Source organism: Grampus griseus (genome assembly GCF_964374135.1).
Source record: "Grampus griseus genome assembly, chromosome: 12".
In the NCBI taxonomy this organism is placed as follows: Eukaryota; Metazoa; Chordata; class Mammalia; order Artiodactyla; family Delphinidae; genus Grampus; species Grampus griseus.
The window spans coordinates 23,560,348-23,581,747 of NC_139006.1; the positions used below are offsets into that span (position 1 = coordinate 23,560,348).

A 21,400-nucleotide genomic window follows, 5' to 3' on the forward strand; every position below is an offset into this window, starting at 1 on the left:
CCCGAAAATAAAGAGACTTTGTTCATTTCATCTACTCAGAACTATAAGCATGGGCTGAAGGAAAGGAGAAGGCAGGTTTTGTTTCAGTAGAAAAAGGAACAACCAGAACCGTTTTTTTAAAAGTCTCATTTTTAAAAATGAGGCTACTTTTGAGGCCAGGAATTCCCTGTGGTGGGGAGATGAACAACTGGATGAGCGCTCCCCAGGGATCTTGTGGAGGAGGGAACTGTGCATCCAGCAGAGCATCGCCCAGCCCTTTCAGGACTCATGAGAGTCCGTTAACTTGGTCGTCTTCTACATGGTAGGAATCCCATCCCTGCACCCCTGCTTCTTTGGCCTCTGAGCCCCTTGGTTTTGTGTGCAGGTGAAGATGCCTGGAGGTGTCGGGGCTGTGGAGACCATGTCGCTCTGAACCAGAGGCTGTACAGGACTGTCAGCGAAGCCTGGCACAGCTCCTGCTTCCGGTAAGTGGGTCCACACCCCTGTCTTTGCCAGTGCGCTGCAGGCCAGGCACTATTTCATCTTCTGGAAAATACAAAACAAGCTTCCTACTAGAGAGTTTCCATTTTGGGGGAGCTCAGGGAGCAAAGGGATATGCCCAGGAAGGGCATGTGAGCAAACACCAGGTGAAAGTGGAAGAGCCACACATGGGCCGGGTGCAGCTAGAGGTGGGGGGTTTGGGATGGGAGGAGACCTTTCCGGGGTGTCCCAGCACCCTCACTTTATAGGTGAGGAGACCAAGCCCGAGAAAGAGCGACTTTCCCACGCCTGCTCTGCTGATTACACGGTTGCCTCAAGGGTTGTTTGTAGTGCAGCTGGCAGAGCCAGCTCTTCTTAACCACGGGATGCCTCCCTAGTTTCCTGCTTTTTGTTATTAACTTTATTATAGCTCTTAGATTATTGTTCGGAGGCAGCTCGGTTTCTTGAAAATAACAGACTTTAATGTCAGATTTGTTCCTCTTCTCTGAGACTCTGTTTCCTCATCAGGAAAATAAAGGTGTTAATCATCTCTGTCACAGACTTGTTGAAATTGAATGAAGTCATATATGCCAAGGGTCCAGCTCATGGTAGGCACCCACTGAATGGTTGGAATCCTTGAGAGTGGGAGCTTGTCTTTGTATTCTCCAGAGCATAACACAGCGCCTGACCTGCGGTCATTCCTCGTTGGAGGCTGGGTGGGCATTTGTGGTCCCCCGTGGTCTGAAGTGGCAGGGCTGTGCTGAGATCTGAGAATGAGACAGACCATAGCCGGGCACCATGTGCTGTAAACTCCAGCTCCCGAACACAGCTCATGTTGCAAAGCATCCCCTGTGCTGATATCAAGAAATTTAATTGACCTTTAAGCACTTGTCTCCACCCAGGGAATTACGTGGGGGGTTGGCCTGGAGAGCTCTGGCCTCTGGAAGAGTTGGAACATTTTTCTGCCCTTTCAGCTCTAACTCAGAGCTCTCCAGTCTTCTCTGTGGATCTGATTGCTTTGGTTACTCCTCCTTGGTTACCCTCAGGGAATTTGATTCCACTTTTACTTTGCCTTTTAGTAAGATAGGAGCAGAGTATCATAGCTCCAGGGGCCTCTGGCTAGTCTTTTCATTTTACAACTGAGGCAAACGAGCATCATCAGAACCCAAAGAGTTCCCAGACTGAGACTCTCCTTGGCCTCCAACCCATACGGTCTTATTTGTTCCTGCCGTTTTCCTATTTGTATGAATATCTTCTAACCAAAATAAGCAGGAATGGGTAGAACAAGCTAATCTTTGGGATTTCTGGATTCTCCTATAACTAGAAGAACCACCTACTATATGATATAACTCCTTCATATTACAGATGCAAGGCCTGAAACCAAAAAGTCAAAAAGTTAGGCCATGGATGAAAAGAGCTGGCCCTAGAACTGAAGATGCTAGCTTGTTAGAGTGCACTGTGTGTGTGTGTGTGTGTGTGTATAAAAGAGACAGACACACAAATACATGCTCATAAAGAAGTAAGACACGTTATCCTGGTGGGAAAGAGTTCAGGCTATGGAAGAGACTGGTTTCAAATCCTGGCTTTGCAGTTTATTAACTGACCGTAGGTGACTTCCCTGAACTTCAGGTACCTCATCTGTAAAATCGGGATAAGAATAGTACTCATCCCACAAGGTTGTTCAGGAGGATTAAATGTGATAACCTATGTAAAGTCCCTAGCATAGCATCTGACACATAGAAAACCTTTAATAATCAGCAGTTGTCACTTTGTTATATTGTGAATGTGTGTCTATATATACCTGCATGCATATGTGTATTTCTCTTAACACACTCATTGGTCATCTGATGTGGAGCCTTGGGGATTAAGGTTAACTTTGAACCACCCTGGCACAGTTAAGTCAAAGATCATGCCTGTGGGGGAAGCAGAGCATCTCGGTTCAGTCTCTTATTTGCAGCTTTGCCTCAAGGATGGAGTCTTTCTGATCCAGCTCTACTGAAAGGATGCATCTCCTGACTCCTGAGCTTTCCCACGAAAACTGGATGGCATGGAGCCCTCAGATGGAGCCTGGTGATTTGCCCTGGGGAGGTTGGCTGCTTTGGAGCCAATTCGATTTTTTCCCAAATTGGAGGAATATCTTCAGGGCTGGGAAGTATTGTACTTGTCTGGCCACAGAAGCGACCTGGGTTATGAGGAGCCTGAGGCATTAGCCTGAATAGTCTTTTAAGGTCTCTTCTACCTCAGCTTATCTGTGATTCTCTGATGAATTCACAGTGTCTGGGTGCAGGCCTGCTAGAAGCAAGGACCCTCCTTCCGTGCTACCCAAAGTAATTCATTCTTCCTGACTCCATTCCAGCCTCACTCTTACCCAGCTGGGCTCCAGTTACAATAAAGGAAATGACTTTTCTTCTACCCTTCCCCCATACCTTTGTTTTCCTAGTCACAGGGTGGGGCTGGATATTGAATGGAGAAATTGCTGGGGTTTGGTTCAAACTCCTCCCCTCGGGGCTTCCCTGGTGGCGCGGTGGTTACGAGTCCGCCTGCTGATGCAGGGGACATGGGTTCGTGCCCCGGTCTGGGAAGATCCCACATGCCGCGGAGTGACTGGGCCCGTGAGCCATGGCCGCTGAGCCTGCGCGTCCGGAGCCTGTGCTCCACAATGGGAGAGGCCACAACAGTGAGAGGCCCGCGTACCACAAAAAAACAAAACAAAACAAAAAAAACTCCTCCCCTTGCCTTCTCCTTACACTAGCCCATCCCCTGTCTGCAGCCACATACATAATCTTGCCTCTTGCCTCCGCCAGATTCTCAGGTGCCCAGACAATAGGAAACCACTTACGGCTGGGACCTGGGGCTGTACTTTGGAGGCCAGTTAACGTACTTCCTGGAAGTCCGTAATTGTGCTGCTGCAGTTGGGGCGCCCAGCCAGGATCTCTCTGATCTCTGGATGCTTGGCTGACCAGCCCTCCCGTTTCCTCTCCTCAGCCTTCGCAGCGGGCCTGTTTGGACTCCGTACCTCTGACCTTCCTTCTTGAGCAGTGCCATTGGTTCTAGAGCTGGGGACATTCTCTCTGAAGCTCTCAGGAACTGGCTCCCTCTCTCTGGGGGAGGCCAGGAAAGCAGCCGGACTGCACATTGTTTGTAGTTGAGGTTAAAATGAGAAGCTATGAATGGTGACCTGGTCTCTTGGCATGTTGGCAAACCAGGGAAACTTGAGTTTTCTGACGATTGTCCTTGATTGTCCTTTCCCCCTAGTCAGAGGTGTTTGGCCAAGGAGGAGAGATTGTGGGAGGAGGGAAAAACTGCCTCTTTATGGCCCCTACCTGGAACTCTGTTGTTTGACCCGATTCCTGACAGCATTATCACAGGGGAAACTCCACCATTCTTAAGGCTCCTGGGAACTTTCAGGGTCTCCTTTCTCAGGATCGCGAACAGCTTTCTCTTTGGAGAAGTGTTGCCTAATGGCGATGCTCTGGAAAAGAGATGATGCAGATAGAAAGCTGTTGTCACTTCATCAAGCTACAGACCATTTCCTCTAAATTTGTGACTCCAGGAAAGACCGGTGAAGAAATCACACACGTAGCGACCGAGACTGTGGTATAATGGGCTGGCTGACGACAGTGTTTTCTGCAGTGCTGAAAGCTGTGCTCATTTTCTCACCCACACCCCCATCCAAACAAGCGCAGTAGAATGATAGTTACAGTAACAGGTACCATTTATTGAGTGCTTACTCTGCACCAGACACTGTCCTAAGTGTATGTCACGTACATTATCTCATTTAATTCCTACAACAACCTAATGTGGTACTGGTCTTACTTATTTTACAAATATAGGGAAATGGAGGTTACTTGCTACAGTCACAGAGCTAGTAACTGGCATAGTTGGGATTTGAACCCAGGCATCCTGACTCCTTGCTTACCAGAGTCTTTGCATTCCTGACTAGGGCAGTCATTTACCCTCCCTGAGGCTCAGTTTCCTCTTCTGTGCCTTCAGGGTGAAAAGAAATCACCCTCCACACACTGGTGGTGTCAGATAGCACTGAAGGACATTGGTTCAAAGGCTTCATGAACTCTAGTGTCAGTAAAAGTGCTGTTAAATTTCTCCTGGGTCTCTGGCTCCTGGCGTGGGAGTCAGTGGGGCAACCCTGCCCTCTGCTGTTGTACTGTTGGTGTTGCTGTCCTGTTTATTGACCCAAAAGCCTTTGATTCTAGTTTGTCTAGTTTATCTCTAAGGAAACAGCCAGCCAGCAGGTCATTAAGGCTGGCTGCTGGATAGATGCCTGGGGCCTGGGGCTTGCCCCGCAGGGAAGGGGAAGGACAAACACCTGGGCCTTCTTCTGCCCCAACAAGGGACTCCAGCATGAACAGAGTGGGACTTCTAATATGTAGCAGCAGCTTGTGACCTTCAATGTGCCTTAATCCTGCTCTGTTCTTTGGAAAAACAAAAATAAGACCCCGTGGAAGCCCCACATTGGCTGTCCAGGGCAGAGACGGAGGGGGTGGGGGTGGGGCCAGGGATGGACGACTGATAATTTACTAAGCATTGTATTGGGAGTTTCACTTAGATTATCTGATTCAACCCTCATGGTAACCCTACAACTCCATTTTATACAGGAAGGCCCAGAAAGGTAGAGTAACTTGCCCAGGGTCACACAGAGCTGACACTCGAAGTTAGGTCTCTCTGGCTCCAAAGAAGGGTCTTCTTTCCACTGTGACTCCCACGAAAGAATATTAGACCTGGAGTCAGAAGACCTGGATTTGAGCCTTAGCTGAGCCAGGCCAGCTGTGTAACTGTGGGCAAGTTCCTTAGCTGTGATGAGTCTCAGTTTCCTATCTCTAAGATGTGGTGAAAGTAACCCACCTCATGAAGTCGTTGTGAGGATCACGGAGGTAACACATCAGAGAGCACCCGGAAAACATTAGGATGGGGTGATGTAAAGGGTCAGCAGCAGCACGTAGCAACACTGTGCTCCTGAGCCGTTCTCATTTCATTTTGAGCATCATCTACTGTATTAAAGCACCCAGTTAGCTGCTGTCAGGGACACAGATTGGACCTACTGGTCATATCTCCCAGTTGGTTCCCTCAGACAGCTGAAAAACAGGCCAAAACTTGGAGCGTTCCTAATAATGGGCTGTAGTCTGGCTTCCATTCTGTCTCTCCCTTGGAACATTCCCTTGGGGGTGTCCCAGAGGATAGACTCAGCGGTCCGTCCACTGGCCACTCTTCAGTCCTCATCTTGTATGGCCTCCCGAGCTGCCCTGGAGGTAGTCACGTGAATCAGAGTTTGCAGTCAGGCTGCTTGAGTTTCCATCCCAGCTCCTCATGAGTCACCGCCTTAACCTTTCTTTGCCACAGTTTCCTCATCTATAAAAGAGTGAAATGGTTCCCACCTCAAAAGGTTGTTGTGCAGACTAAATTTGAACATGTATTCAAAGCCCTCAGCAGAGTGCCTGGCTGTAATTAAGACTTAATATATGTTAGCGTTTATTATTAGTGTCTCGGTCACTCTTGAAACGTTTCCTTCCCTTGGTTTCCCTGACATTCCATGCCCCCTTTGTTTCCTTCCACTTCTCTGGTCATTCCAGTTTGCTTACCCCCCTCTATCCAGCTCTGAAACATTGCCGTTCCTCCAGGTGGGCTCACTGTTCCCTCCCTGGGCAGTCTTACCCACCCCCATGGCTCCTGTCCTCCACATGCTGATGACCACATACTCCACATACTGATGGAATCGGTGTGCAGTCCAGACCTCTCCACTGAGTTCTAGACTAGTATCCTGCTGTTAACTTCACATGTCCATTCGGAGGTCTTGCAGGCATCGCAGACCCAGATGGGCCTTCAGTCTTCCCCCCAGAACTGGCTCCTTTTCCATCGTAACCTGTCCTGTTGAATGGCACCACCATCCACCCACTGCCCAAGCCAGAACCCAGGTGTCCTTCATGATACCTCTTCTTTCTCATCCTTATATCCAAGCCTGTCAGTTTTATCTCCAGATTATACTTTGAATGCGTTCACGTCTTTCCATTTCTCCTATCACCACCGTGTTCCAGTTTACCATCATCCCTCACCTGATGACCACAGTAGCCTTCTAACTGTCCATGGTCACTCTGGACCCCCAATACATTCTCCACAGAGCCACCAGAGTGAGTGATCTTTAAAAAGAAAAAAAATCTGGGCTTCCCTGGTGGCGCAGTGGTTGAGAGTCTGCCTGCCGATGCAGGGGACACGGGTTCGTGCCCCGGTCCGGGAAGATCCCACATGCCACGGAGCGGCTGGGCCCGTGAGCCATGGCCACTGAACCTGCGCGTCCGGAGCCTGTGCTCTGCAATGGGAGAGGCCACAACAGTGAGAGGCCCACGTGCCGCAAAAAAAAAGAAAAAGAAAAAATCTGACCACGTCACACTCTGTCATCTCTCTGTCCTCATACACTTCAACGACTCTCCAGCATTCTTGGATAAAGGCCAAAGTCCTTTCTGTGGCCTGTAGAGTTCCCCATGGTCTGGCCTCACCCCATAGCCTCCCGTTTCCTCTACTTCAGCCTTGCTGCTCTTCACAGGTCCAAAACTCGCCCTTCTTCCTTTTGACAAGGCCTTTGATCCTGCTGCCTCTGCCTGGAATGCTCTCTCACCCTCTTTTCGCCTAGTTAACACCTGCTCATCCTTCAGGTCTTTACCTGGATGAGGAACGGATGTCTCAGGGAAACAGTTACAGAATAGGTTGTGGCCCCTGTTTTATGCTTTCATAGACCTTCCCTTGAAGCTTTTTTTGTGGGTTTAATCTCACATTTATTCATTTGCTCATCTCCTTAGTGACATCCTGAGGTCTCTAATATGCTAGCATAACTTGGTCAGGGACCACAGGGTTTTTTGCCCTTTATGTGTCACCACTGAGCACATGTTGGCATGTTAGGGATATTTGTTGAATGAACTGCCTGGGGTGGCCAAGTGATGTGATGAAAGTGAGGCCTTTCCCTGCCCTTCCCCTTCCCCACATACTTCCCTTAGCAGCCACCGTGGCTGCAGTTACTGTAAATGGCAGGGAGGAACTGGTTCCAGACATTGGGTTATTTGGGACAATTGCCTACAAGTGTCGAGTGAAAAGTGAATGATTTGTCTTCTGCCCCCAAAGGAGCCAAAGAGGCTGACCCAGGAGTCCTCCTGTCCAGCAGCAGGTCTTGAGCTGTACTCTGTAGGTACAGTCCAGACAAGAGCAAGCCCTGGAGAGAGAAAGAGAAATGTTCAACTATGGCCCAAACTAGTTATGAACTGTCCTGAAATCTGACAAATCCCAATTCTAATCGCAAGTTTTTTAATGTATTTGTTTTTCAAATTTTTAGAAATCTTTGAAGGATGGCATTAGCTAAAGATGCCCATTGAGTATAAAGTGGGGAAAAAAAGTATCTTTTACTTGTGGGTGATTTATGGCAGGGAGGGGGTGGATGGTTTGGCGATTCCCCAAGAACTTGGAAATGAAGTTTGTCCTCTGGGAGTTAAACTAGTTGGATCTGTGTGTAACAAGAGCAGTATTGTGTGGTAGTTAAGAAAGACTCTAGAACCAGATTGCTTGGGTTAGAATCCTGGTCCTGCCATTTATTAGCTGTGCACCTTTGGCAAGTTACTTACCCTTTCTGTGCTTTGCTTCCTCATCTATGAAATGGAGAAAGTAGCCTAGTGCCTGCCTCATCATGTTATTGTGAGGGGTGAGTGAGTGAAGCCATGCGTGGCCCTGGTGGGACCAGGGCTTGCAGAGTGAGTGCCCATGACTGGTAGCCATTTGTTAGTAGCTCCCAGGGAGCCCAGTGTCTGCCAGGGCTGAATAGTACGTGAATTGGTGATTGTTACATATCTAAAGAAGTAATGATTTTTTTTCAATTAAAAATTAGTTTAAAAACCAGTAGAATAATGAGTGGCCAACAGTGAAACAGTAAGTGAAAAGTCCGGCAAAACTAGAAGTATGCAAAACTAGAAGTATGTCCACATAGAGATACTGAATCTGGGTTTAGTCACCAGAGGGTGTTCTTTGTTGTAGGCGGGGCTGGTTTGGCTAGCTCATGGCTGCCAGAACGAAATTTCTCTCCATGGCTCCTCATTTCCCTGTATTTTAAGTCCATGCTCACAGTGCAGCCTTCTGATGCCTAACTCGGCTTCCTGGGATTCTTGATGACAGGAAGGATCAGGGAGCAGCACCTGTACAGGGGATGTGGTGTTCTGATTTCAAGGGCCAATTCATAAATGGACAGAGGTCAATAAATGGTTAGGATAGACACATCCTAGAATGTCTGCACCTCTCTGGATACTATGAAGTCCTGTTCCTGGACCTAAAAGGTCAAAAATGAGGCCTGAATTAGGGTCCTGGATTCACCAAGGTGACCCTAGCCTTGAAGAGGTCTCTGGGTGTTCAGCCAGTCAGCGTTTCTCCAACCACAGCCCTTCAGCATTGACCTACTGGTGTAGAATGTTTTGCTCACCTAACTCCTTCCTCTTACAGAGGAAGAAATGGAAGCCCAGAGATGTTTAATGGCTTGCCTTAGATCACACAGCAAGTTTGTTGTCAGCCAGGTTAGATTTTCAGGTCTTCTCTGCCAGACATTTCCCGGAGATTTGTCAAGGTATCCAAAGCACTCTTTCCCTGTGCAGTCAGGGGAAGAATGTGTAAACACAGCATTTGACACTGAATGTTAAACATTCAGTTTTCTAATATTAGTGTTACAGAGCAACAGTGGATAATTATCTACAAAGGGGTTGTGACCCTGTTCTTTTACAGCTCATGCAGGCAAATCTCAGGTGTTAAAAGGACCACCTCAGTGGAGACGTGGCCTGAGGATGAAGCCGTGGTCTGCTGTTAGAGAACACTGGTTGGCCAGCAGGCTTCAGTGGATGTACACACAGCCAGCTGTGGACTTGAGACAAATGCCTGTTCAGGGAGAGGAACTGGCAGCTAAGGACCAGCGCTCTCTTTGGTGTTTCAGGCTTTGTGTTTTCTTCATTGGGAGCCTCTGCTTGCTTAAATACCTCTGATAACTCCTCACCACCTGTGGGTGACCTGACTCTTGGTGGTCTGCCGTGCCCTCTTCCCCCATCCCAGCCTCCCCTCTGCTCGCTCTTCACATGCGCCCTGTGCTGCGGCGGATGGACCTTCCCCTGTTCCGCCTCAGTGCTTTTGCACATGTTGTTCCTTCAGGTGGAATGCCTCTTGTCTGCCTGGCGATCAGCCTGTTAGACTCAGCCGATGCAGCCAGTCCTCTGTGGAGGAGCCTCCCCGAATGCACCCACACTCCTCCCCACCAATCAGAGGAGCCCTTTTCTCTGTCTTTGTTACTCTCCTTGTATAACCTCAGTCGTGGCCCTGTCAGTATCTGTTTACACGTCTAACATCAGTCTCGGAGTATGAAATTCTCTGAGTCCGGAGCCACATCCAGTTCATCTTTGTTTCCCAGAGCTCGGCAGAGTGCCAAGAACGCAGCGGGCACTCAGTGCTTGTTGGGCGAATCATGTTTTTATCGAACAACCATCTTTCTCTTTTGACACTTGGATAAAGCCCTTCCAGTGCACGTCATCCCCATATCTTTGTTCTGCAGTATTCTCCCAGGCAAGAGCTCTTCTTCTGAAATGGGGGCATAGAATAAGATCTCTGTCTATAAATGTCATTCTGGAGCTAAAACCAGCAATGCTGCAGCCTTGAAGGATGGCATGCCTTCTGCACTGCCCAGCCCACTGTGCTAATTTGCCTTGTAGTTTTCGCGCAAGGGCTAGAATCCCTCCTCACTTGGGCAGTGCTGGAAGAGTGCTAACAAGCTCTCTGTCTCCACACTCCTCCCTATTACCAGGAAAAACCTCCCAGTACCTCAAGCCAGGTTTCAGGTTTGAATTAGGGTGGTTTTCTCTTACGTGTCAGTCACCTTCTGGTCCTGCCTCGCTGAGGCGGCCCAGTGGTGATCCTGGTTAGAACAGGGGGTGCCCCACTCCACTCCCATCAGTAGCACTGACTCTTGCAGCAGCACCGGCTGTTTTTGTTTTTGTCAGCCCTTGCGTTTTGTTTTGTTAACTTGTTTCAGTTCCAAAGGCTGCCTTTTCATGAGAAGACCCTATATTCTGGAGTCACCTTTTCCCACTGTACCTTGAGCAACACTGCGGTGTCAGTGAGGAAAAGACAGAGGCATGGGCTTCCCTGGTGGCGCAGTGGTTGAGAGTCCACCTGCTGATGCAAGGGGACACAGGTTCGTGCCCCGGTCCGGGAAGATCCCACATGCCGCGGAGCGGCTAGGCCCGTGAGCCATGGCCACTGAGCCTGCATGTCCAGAGCCTGTGCTCTGCAACGGGAGAGGCCACAGCAGTGAGAGGCCCGCGTACCGCAAAAAAAAAAAAAAAAGACAGAGGCAGCTACTGTGTGTTACACATGAGTAAGAACAGCGCCAGGAGGGTGGAAGTCCCCAGCAAGCCAAGGCTGTACAGAATGTCAACCACCAAACATTTCTGTACTTAAGCTGCATCCAGAACAAGAAGATGAACAAGCTGCCTTGCAGTCATTTCCTCATTTGTAACAAGGGGTTGCTAGTGATTTGTGCTGCCTGCTTCTCGGGGTTCGTGTGAGAGTAGAGTGGAATCAAGTGGAAGAGCACACAGGAAAGAGGAAAGCGGTGGTTTCAGCTTTCAGTCTGCATCAGAAACACCGGGACTTCTATAAAATGCAATACTTGGGCTCGCTCTCAGCAATTATTATTATATCAGCCTGGGTTAGGTCCAGGAAACATCACTTTCAACAAGCTGCCCAGGGGTGTCCGATGCTGCAGTTCTTTCGACCAAACTTAAAAACACCACTGTAAATCAAATAGCAAGTATAAAATAGTTATTTGAGGCAACTTTAGTGTCTTGGACCTGGAATCCAAAGTCTTGGGTTAAATCCCAACTCTGCCAATTCCTAGACCTGTAACCTTGAATGACCTTCTATTAGGACTTCAGTTCTTCATACATAACAAGGAGATGACATCCCAACCTCACAGGGTTATGAGAATTAAATGAAAGTGTATGAGAACAAGCCCACCCCAGTGTGGGGCTCATGGAGCTCGGTCAGTGTTTTACAGAAAGGGAGCCAAGTGTCCACGACTTCTGGAACGTGGTGTCGTGTTAACAAACACAGGGCAAAAGACAGTCCTTGGCATCCAGCTTAATCAGGTATCCTGGAAATCTGGAGAGAACCTTAGAGATATAGTCCAGTCCCTTGAAACTCGGAAGGGAGTATAGAAAGCCCAAGGTGTATGAGGGTACCCAGCCACATGAAATGTGTTTAGATTTTCAGACTGGAAAAATTATTTCCTAATATTTTGAAGGAAGAAAAAGCGGGGATACCTTATTGGCACAGCAACAGTTAGTTACTTTTGAAAAACCGTGGAGATCGGGTAGTACCCCAAGTATAGTTTGTTCCATACCTGCCGTGTACCAGGCGTTGGGGATCTAATAGTGAAATAAGAATGGAGGTCGCTAACTGGCCCAGTTTTCAAAAAGGAGGAAAAAAGGAGATCCTGGAAAAAGTGAACTTAGAATTCTTCTGACTTGACTCCTTCACAGAATTCTGAATGGGATTTTGTGGACAAATTCTGGTGGAATTCTGTGGAATTTTGCAGATGATGGAATAGGTAGACAGTGAGCATTTAGGAAGGGGGCTGATCACGAGGATTCAGCAGTGGTGGATCAGTCATGACTTGTTAGACCTGACTTCATGTTTTCACTGGGTTGTTGGTCACAAGACCCTCTTGATTCCCACAAGGCAGTTGCTTTCATGATATCCTGACAATAAGAATGTGGGCAGAAAATCTAGAGAAATCAGATGGAGGAGTTCAGCATACCCAGCACTTCGGGGCCCTGGGTAGGTGTTGGAGAGGCTGGATTCCTGAATGCCTCATTAGGGTTCCTGTTGAGGAAGGGGCATGGGATTGGAGGTCAGCAAACCAGGCTTTTAATCTCAGTCCTGCACTTCCCCGCAGTAACCTTGGATGGATTACCTAACATCCCTCGGCTTCCCTTGCCCTGTCTGTGCTGTATGTACTCCTTTTGAGGTTATTGCAGGGACTAACCTGGATGATGAGCATAAAAGCCCTTTGTAAATTGAAAACGCATTGTAAACCTTAGTTATCACCACTCTAGAAGTTGCTCGTAATGGGGGTCCTGAATCATTTACTAGGCATCTGCAAATGTCAGGGGTGGGCCTCATGTATTCGATCTGGAGGTAAACAGGTACGGGCTCCGAGCCCCTCCTGTATGTGACATGCTTGGGGATGTGTCAAGGAAACCCTTTCCAGAGGACACTGAGTGCTCTTTTGGAGGTGGGCCTGGAAAAAGGAGGAGACAGAGACTTCCCTGGTGGCGCAGTGGTTAAGAATCGCCTGCCAATACAGGGACACGAGTTTGAGCCCTGGTCCGGGAAGATCCCACATGCCGCGGGGCAACTAAGCCTATGTGCCACAACTACTGAGCCTGTGCTCTAGAGCCCGCGAGCCATAACTGCTGAGCCCATGCTCTGCAACAAGAGAAGCTACCGCAATGAGAAGCCCGCACACCACAACAAAGAGTAGCCCCCACTCACCGCAACTAGAGAAAGCCTGCGTTCAGCAACGAAGACCCAACGCAGCCAAAAATAAATTAATTAATTTTTAAAAAAAGGAGGAGACAGTCACCAGCTGGAGGTGGAAGAGGCTACAGGAGCTAAGGGAGCAAAGGCTTGAGACTGCCCAGGGAGAGCCTACGTGGCCAGGTCAGGAAGTAGAGTGGGGCAGGAGGTGGCCAGAGTGGTGACCCCAGGAGGGAAGCTGGAGAGACAGCCCTGGGGGTCCTGAGTGCAGGGCACCCAAGCAGCCTTTGCCTCTGGACAGGAGCACTAGGAAAAACACGTGAGAAGGTGTTTACTCTAAACCATGGGACTTTTGTGTTTTTTGGCTGCGCTGGGTCTTTGTTGTGGCACGTGGGTTTCTTTTCATTGCGGTGAGCTGGCTTCTCTAGTTGCGGTTCACGGGCTTCTGTAGGTGTGGCGCACGGGCTCCAGAGTTCACGGGCTCAGTAGTTGCGGTGCACAGGCTTAGTTGCCCCACAGCATGTGGGATCTTAGTTCCCTGACCAGGGATCGAACCCGTATCCCCTGCATTGGAAGGTGGATTCTTTTTGTTTGCTTTTTTTTTTCCCCTCTTCGTTGCTGTGCGCGGGCTTTCTCTAGTTGCGGTGAGCAGGGACTACTCTTCGTTGCGATGCACGGGCTTCTTATTGTTGTGGCTTCTCTTGTTGCAGAGCACAGGCTCTAGGCATGCAGGCTTCGTAGTTATGGCAAGTGGGCTCAGTAGTTGTGGCTTGCGGGCTCTAGAGCTCAGGCTCAGTAGTTGTGGCGCATGGGCTTAGTTGCTCCGCGGCATGTAGAATCTTCCTGGGCCAGGGCTCGAACGTGTGTCCCTTGCATTGGCAGGCAGGTTCTTAACCACTGCACCAGAGAAGCCCGGAAGGTGGATTCTTAATCACTGGACCACCAGGGAGGTCCCAGGACTTCTGTTTGTTTTTGTCCTTTATCGTTTTAAAAAGCAGCACTTAAGTGTAAGAAAAAATGTAAGCAGTATTAAAAGGTAGAAAATGAATGCTGTTTCCTCCGTGCTGCTTGTCTCACTACCCTGAAGAGAAACCAACAGCCACATGGTAGAGTCCGCCAGGTGGTCTCTAAGGATTACGCGCATAGACTTTTGAAATGGTGGGATCATACTGCACACTCTCTCTGATGCCTGGATTTTTCACGTAACCCTTTACCCAGGACAGTTTCTGTTTCAGGACCCTAGGATCTACCTCATTATTATTATTTTTTAAAATATTAATTAATTTATTTTTTGGCTGCATTGGGTCTTTGTTGCTGAATGAGGGCTTTCTCTAGTTGTGGTGAGCGGGGGCTACTCGTTGTTGCAGTGTGCGGGCTTCTCATTGCAGTGACTTCTGTTGTTGCGGAGCACAGGCTCTAGGAGTGGGCTTCAGTAGTTGTGGCACATGGGCTCGGTAGTTGTGGCTCATGAGCTCTAGAGCGCAGGCTCAGTAGTTGTGACACATGGGCTTAGTTGCTCCACAGCCTGTGGGGTCTTCCCAGACCAAGGCTTGAACCCGTATCCCCTGCATTGGCAGGCGGATTCTTAACCACTGCACCATGAGGGAGGCCCCTACCTCATTATTCTTAACATCTGCTTAGTATTCTGTCACGTGGAAGTGAGATTGCATGTAGCCCATCCCTGCTGATGGGCACATGGATTATTCCTCATCTTTCAGCATGAAACCATGCTGGACACAGGTCTTGGCACGTTTGTAGGAATATTTCTCTGGGCAAAATTTCTAGCAGTAGACTTGCTGGGACCCTCATCTGACTGCTGCTTTAGTATGGAAAGTGAACTGGAATTGAGGGGGAGCAGAGGCAAGAAAAACAGCAGATGAGGATGACGCCGCTCCCCTTCCAAGGTCTCCGAGCTCCCATCCCTGGATGGAGTCCTCCCGGCCAGTAGAGGGCCCCACACGGACACAGTTCCTTGGGCTTCAGGTTATCTGACCAGAGCTGCCTTCTGAGAAGAGGTTGGGGTGATTCATTCATTCACCACTGCTCCCTAGAGCACTCACTTGCGGCCACTGGCCCTGAAGGCTGTCCTTGCCAGCTTCGCAGCCGCCTTGAAGCCCAGTGTCTCAGCTGGTTCCGAGGAGTCAGTTTGCTGGGCTCTCCTCCAGGTTTCCAACTTGTGAAATGTGCAGGAGATTAGTACCTCCCCTGCCATCTTATCCCGTCCGTCACTGCCAGTCCAAGGATCCCTGCAGTTGCCTCTGGCAGCCGCAGCCTCTGAATCCTGTGCCAGCTGCTCTGGTACCTAGAAGAGCAGCTTTCCACCCAGAACCAGTATCCAGGGGAAGGGGGTGGAAGTACAGCCTCCATTGTGACCTCCCGCCTCCCAGTTCTGGGGGGGTTGGAGGCCTTTGAAGTTGGCCCTGAGAAGCCACATGCTTGGGTCTCATCAGCCAGCGGCTTCTCACGTCTGGTGGTTTCGCGTCCTTCATTGTTCCTCCTGCAGTCTGGATTTATAGGGGTCTAGTGGACTCCACCTTGGAGGGGCCTCCGCTTCAGGTCAGCACTGGGGGAGGCAGCCACACCTCTTCCAGGGGGAGGCAGTTTTATGGCATTGAGAGGTCCTTACACTAGTTCCCCACACACCCACCCACCCACTGAGTCCTTTGTGAGGGGAGTAGGGGGGATGGAGAGCGCCTGCAGCCTCCTGCTCGCATTCCTAGACACCGACTCACTGCACCCGCCGCCGCTGGAACAGCAGAGCTGTGTGAAATGTCAAGAGGAGTTATGCTCATGGGCTCCCTGGCCCCGTCTCTTTGTGGCTTGCATTTTCTTCCATCCGCACTCTGTTCATCAGATGGAAATCAGAGGGTGCAATTAGAAGATAATTTGCTAGTTCCAGACTTAATTTGGGGCCCCCTTCTTGCCTGATCGAATTACAGGGGAACATAATAGATTTTTGGTGAGAAATAGTTGGCTCTGTCACTGGAAGAAAGAGAGCTCCCAGCTCTCATCTGGGCCGGCCTTTCGGTATACTGTGTGTTGTTCCCCCCACCCTTCCACTCTGCCCCACCTCCTCTGTGGCTCTTGTGTGGCCCCCAGGCAAGGATCCTGATCCCCTCAGGGCCAGCTCAAGAGGCTTAAACTCAACTTGAGACCCAAGGAAAACAAGGAGCCCTCTGCAACCTCATAGGGCTGAAAAACATTGAAGCTGGCAGCTATTTAGAGACCTCACCAAGGCTGAGACAGGGGCAGCAACTTGCTGAAGCCCACATAGCTAGCCCATAGTGGTAGTAACAATAGTCTTAATGATATTAGCAGCTAACATTTATCAACCCTTAATGTGTTCCAGACTCTGTGCCAAGGGCTTATGTGCAGTGCCTTGTCGTACTCAAACCCAGACAGTCTGGCTGCGGGCCCAGGCTGGGCTCCAATATAGCAATGGTAGAGCTCAAGTTCGACAGCCTGGGTTCAAATCCTGGCTTCACCTCTCACGTGTACAACTGGGTGCCCTCAGGCAAGGGATTTAAACTCTCTGTACCTCTGTTCCTTCCTCTGTAAAAAGGGGGCGATCACAGGACTGCCAGCTGGTGTGGGTTAAAATTCACTTATGCTTGTAAGTGCTGCATGTAGGGCTTGGGACAGGGTAAGTGAGGGTGAGACCTCGTCCAGTGCTCACTGCCTGCTGGCTGCCTCTGGGGCTGGAGTGTGGGGTCTGTGTGGCAGGAGATGGACGTGGCTGAGTTCTGCAATAATGCCAAAGGCTGGTCTTCATGATTAGAGGCTGGAAACGGTGTGGTTGAGTGTGCTGCCTGTGGAGCAGTGGTCAGCAGACTAGCCCACCGCCTGTTTTTGTATGGCCTGTGATTTTTACATTTTTAAGTGGTTGAGGGGGGAAAGCAAAAGAATACTTTGTGGCACATGAAAGTAACATGAAATTCAAATTTCAGTGTCCATAAATAAAGTTTTATTGGAACAGAGCCACATCCGTTTGTTTACATTTTATATATGGCCACTTTCGTGCTGCAGTGACAGAGTCTGTATTCATGTAGGCCTGCAAAGCCTAAAATGTTTGCTGTCTGGCCCTTTACAGAAAAAGTGTCCCAACCCCGGCTCTTACTGGATTTGAAACCCAGCTCCCCCACTTACCAGCTGTTTGTCTTCAGGCTAGTGACACAACCATTCAAAACCTCAGTTCCATCATCTGTTAAGTGGGGGTGATAACATCTACCCTGTAGATTGGCCATTTAAGTATGATAGATAACAGATGCAGAGCACTTAACACAGGGCCTGGAACGTCCTAAGTGCTCGATAAATGCCAGCTTATAACAGGGTGCAAACACCCTCTCTTATCACACTCGTTATCCCTGTGCCCAGTCAGTAGAGGAATGGGAAAAGCCTCCCTTGACACACAGCCACCACCTTCGCCACAGGCTTTCCTGTCATAGTGACAGGGTGACTTCAGTGGAGAGGAGTGTGTGCCTGGTGGGAAGGAGCTGGTGTCGCTCCCTCAAGTCCAGCAATGAGTTCTGGACGTGCCTACGTCTTCTGCGGGCTCTCCCAGTGGTGGGCCCTCGTTTGGTCAGTCCTGCAGCTGGGGCTCTTCAGGCAGGCCCCACTCCAGATACCTGGCCAATCATCCCCACAGACACCATGGGCCTTGTCCTCCATCGTGCCCTGTTTTTCAGTTTGAGAAGCCTGGTTACCATGGTCACCGTGGAAGAAGCACCACTGCCTGCTGAGGCCGATGGCTGGCATTCTAGGAATGAATGAATGAAAGAAAGAAAGAAAGAGAGAGGGGACAGGTGACCTGGGATACAGGCTCTGTGCTCCTCTTACTTGGAGGAGGGCTTTGAAAGAGATCTTTCCCCTTGAAGAGGCAGAATGAAGCTCAGGGCTGAGACCTTCAGCTCTAGAGTCACATGAGTCTGCATTTAAATCCCAGCCCTGCCACTGACTAGTTTTTTGGCCTCGGGTAAGTTACCTAATCTCTCTGTACCTCACTTTCTTTGTGTATACCATGGAGATAACTCCCATGTCAGAGAAATAAGACAGTGTCATACAGGTGCTTGCCACACGGAGAAACAGCAGGCGTCAGTTAACACCCTGGGCCTTGTTTCCTCATCCACAGTGCAGCTCTGCCCAGAAGTGGAGTGGCAGTCTCCAGGCCAGGCAGAGGGAAGGAATGAATGGGGACCCTAGTGCCAGCACCAAGTAGATGCCAGCCCAGAGCAGACAGCCCAGAGGGCAGCTCTCTGGACCTGGGTCTCTGGACCAACCTCTCCTGCCAGAGGGCCCCCCCCCCCCCCCGCTTTAGGGGGTGGGTGTGGCTTGGCCTGGAGCTGGTCTTCTGTGTTTTTCTTCACCTCCGAGCAGAGTTACCGTCCTTTGGGCGGCTCTTCAGGTTGGGGACACTTGGGGCAGATGTGCTCACCCCCTCTCCTGCCCTGCCCTTCCCCGAGCTCAGGGACGGACACCCAGCCATTCCTGGTTATTGTCTGCGGCGCCAGCCTGCAGCCTCCCTCCCGCTCAGCTCCACCCCTTGCCTGCAAGGTCTGTTTCCTAATAGCTGCTCCAACCACACACCTCGTTCCGCGCGGAGCCCCTCCCCTTCCTCCCTCCTTCCCCCGGCAGGGGTGGGGCTGGAGAAGAAGGCTAACTTGACAGCAGCGCCTCTTTCCTGGCTAGTCACCGGCCCCTGCCCAAGAATCCTTGTGTGCGTGTAGCCTCCGCAGAGAGGTGCTTCTCCCGAGTCCTGAGGGGCCATCCAGCCTCCAAGAACTGGGGGGCAGCATCCCAGCCATGAGCCCCTGCGGGTCTCTGCTGGGGGGCAAGGGGCCCAGAGCGCTCACACCTCTCCAGCCCCTCCAGAGGGAGAGGTGAGCCGGGCAGCCAGCCCACAGCCAGCGGTGCCGGAGCCCCGGGCCTGTCATGGTGGCCGTCTGCCGGCTAGAGGCCCTCCCAGACGGGTTTGCAGCTGAGCTTGTGTATCTGATGTGGGAAGAAGATGGGGAGTTACTTGTCCGTCCAGGCTTACTTCACCTCCAGAGACCCCTTCCGGTGAGTTGGGCTCCGAGTCCTCTTCCCATCTCCTCTTTGGGCCCCTTGTCCTGAGGGGAGGGCAGATGCCTCCCTGAATCTGCTTCTCAGATTTCACTTGTCCTTTGACCGTGTGTCAGGCAGAAGCCAGTGGAAGCTGCTTCCAAGCAGAACCAGGCTGGCGAAGGCTTCCCCCATGTGCTGGGAATGGGAGGTGAGGGATGGGCCCAGAAGGCAGCTCCTGGGGAGCTCAGCCTCTCCTTCCTTCCCAGACACACCTGGAAGAGCCTCTGAAAGGTGCCGCCGACCCGGCCTGCTCTTGGTGTTACTGCTTCCAGGGGAAGAGCACAGCTAGGGTGCTGTTCTTCCAGCTCTCACACGTCTCACCTGCCTGCAGGCTGTGCCGCCTGCCCAGGAATTTGTCCCAACAAGCAGGATGGGCAGGTTTTGCCAAACAGCATGGAAGCTGGCGAGGCCTGGGTGTGGGCAGCCCGGTCCACGGTAGGCACTCTCATTATACACGTTTGTTCTCTTAATGGCAGGCACCTTTGCCTCTGGCCTTTAAGGGCTCCTGTGCTCCCTATGAGTACAGTTGCTGGGGAAAGGCCTGGGCAAGTGAGACTGGGGCAGCTGGCTTTGGAGTATCCTGAGCTGTGGGGCTGGCCCTCGTGCCTGCCAGGTCCCCAGGCCTGAGCTTCTGTGGGGCTTTTCAAAGGGAGATGTGGAAACTTCCTCTCTACCTCTGACCTGCCTTTCTCTGCTCTCTGCCCCACCCCCCCTCCAACAGAAACTCCCCAGGGGGGTTCTGGCCCTCTGGGTCCCTCCTGAATGGAGCCATTCCTGGCTGGGGTGGGGCTTGTTTTCATTCTTTGGGAGCAGCCTGTTGTTCCAAGGTCTGCCTCCCCCTCACCCATGGTCCTGGTCGTCTGGCTTCCCCAACCCAGCCCCTTGCCCCTAACTCGCTGCTGGGATACATAGTCAGGTGGCTGTGCCCTGGGCAGAAAAGCAGAACACCATGCGGTTTCTGGGAATTACTAGACCCTGGTAGAGTGGTGGGAAACCCCTGGATTTGAGGGAGGGAGGAGGGAACTGGTCCTCAGGGCTAACTCTTCCAGGCATCCTGCTATGTACTTTATCCTTTGATCTCTCAACAGCCTCAAGACGTTTTGTATCCCCATTTTACAGATGTGGCAACTGGTTTCAACATAGTTAACTTGTGGGGTCTCTCTGGCCCGCCTCATCTGTCTTCCTGAGTTTCTTCTCTCATCCTCAGGAGGCTGCACCTCCCCCTGCATGTATCCCCCACAGGATCGTTCTCAGGTTTGCTTTCCTCTTGAAGCAGAGAGATTCGAGCAGAAAAAGGGTACCCATAGTGTGCCTGGCATATGAAGGGATGGCAGAGATTCTCCTCTGCAGAGCCAGTGGGAATTGATCTTGAGTTGTACCATGTGGAATCAAGATGCCAAGTGTTTGAAGTAGCCACTGGGTTAAGCCAGGGCCTCATTAATCCCTCTTACTCTTAATCCTGGATAGGCAGCTTGGGGGAGGGGTCGTTCCCTTAGAAGCAGGAACATGTGCCCCTTTTAATCTCCAGGGACAAGACACAACTTCTGAGGAGCTAGAGCAGATAATGAACTCTCATCCTGGACCTCTGAGGGCCAGGCCACTGAAACCACCCAGGTCTGCCTGTCCTTTATCTTTTTCTGCCCCAGCCCCTCTGGGCAACCTGACAGCCCTCCCCCCAACTCTGTTTGGCCAGCTGGAGGGGGGCGGGAATGACTGACTGACTGGCCATAGACCCTCTCCGCTGCCCCCTCCCCCAAATGGGAGGCCACATTCCTGAAGCCACTTCTGAAGAGCTAGCCACACATGGGGCTGTGTGCCCCACAGGAGGGACCACCCAGACCCTCCACTCTCCCAGGTAGCAGTCTCATCAGTCACCACTGTCCCTGCCTGGTCAGAAAGATGCTTCTGCCATCAGCCCTCTCCTTTACTACAGGATGTCCTCATGGCAGCCCTCTGACGCTTCCCTGGGCCTCAGTTTCCTCCTCTGCAGAGCATAGGGACTGGACTTCCTGGGCTCCTGAACATGACCCTTACGAGATTCATGGAACAAATTAAGTCCTTGACCCTAGGCCTTGAACACACAGGAGTTCTGGGGCTCTGGTTGCAAGGAGAGTGACGCAACCAAATTCCACGGGGACATGATCTGGCGTGACAGTGCGTAGGGGAGGGAAGAGGGAGCTGGGGATGAAAGATGTGATTTCTGTACCCCCGGCACCCTTGCCTGGCAGGTCGCACTCAGCAGAGGGCACTGTCTTCCGCTGCCGGTGCCACCAGCTTG

General features: G+C 50.9%; 1 protein-coding gene across 1 annotated transcript in view; it reads left to right on the plus strand.

The window, feature by feature from the left end:
* The window catches only part of LIMK2 (LIM domain kinase 2), a 55,864-nt gene that overhangs the window by 12,189 nt on the left and 22,275 nt on the right, over positions 1 to 21,400 (plus strand). Inside the window, exon 2 of the mRNA XM_082668103.1 lies at positions 365 to 464. Within this exon, the coding sequence (XP_082524229.1) occupies positions 365 to 464 (100 nt within the window). The remainder of the gene's footprint in view (positions 1 to 364; positions 465 to 21,400) is intronic.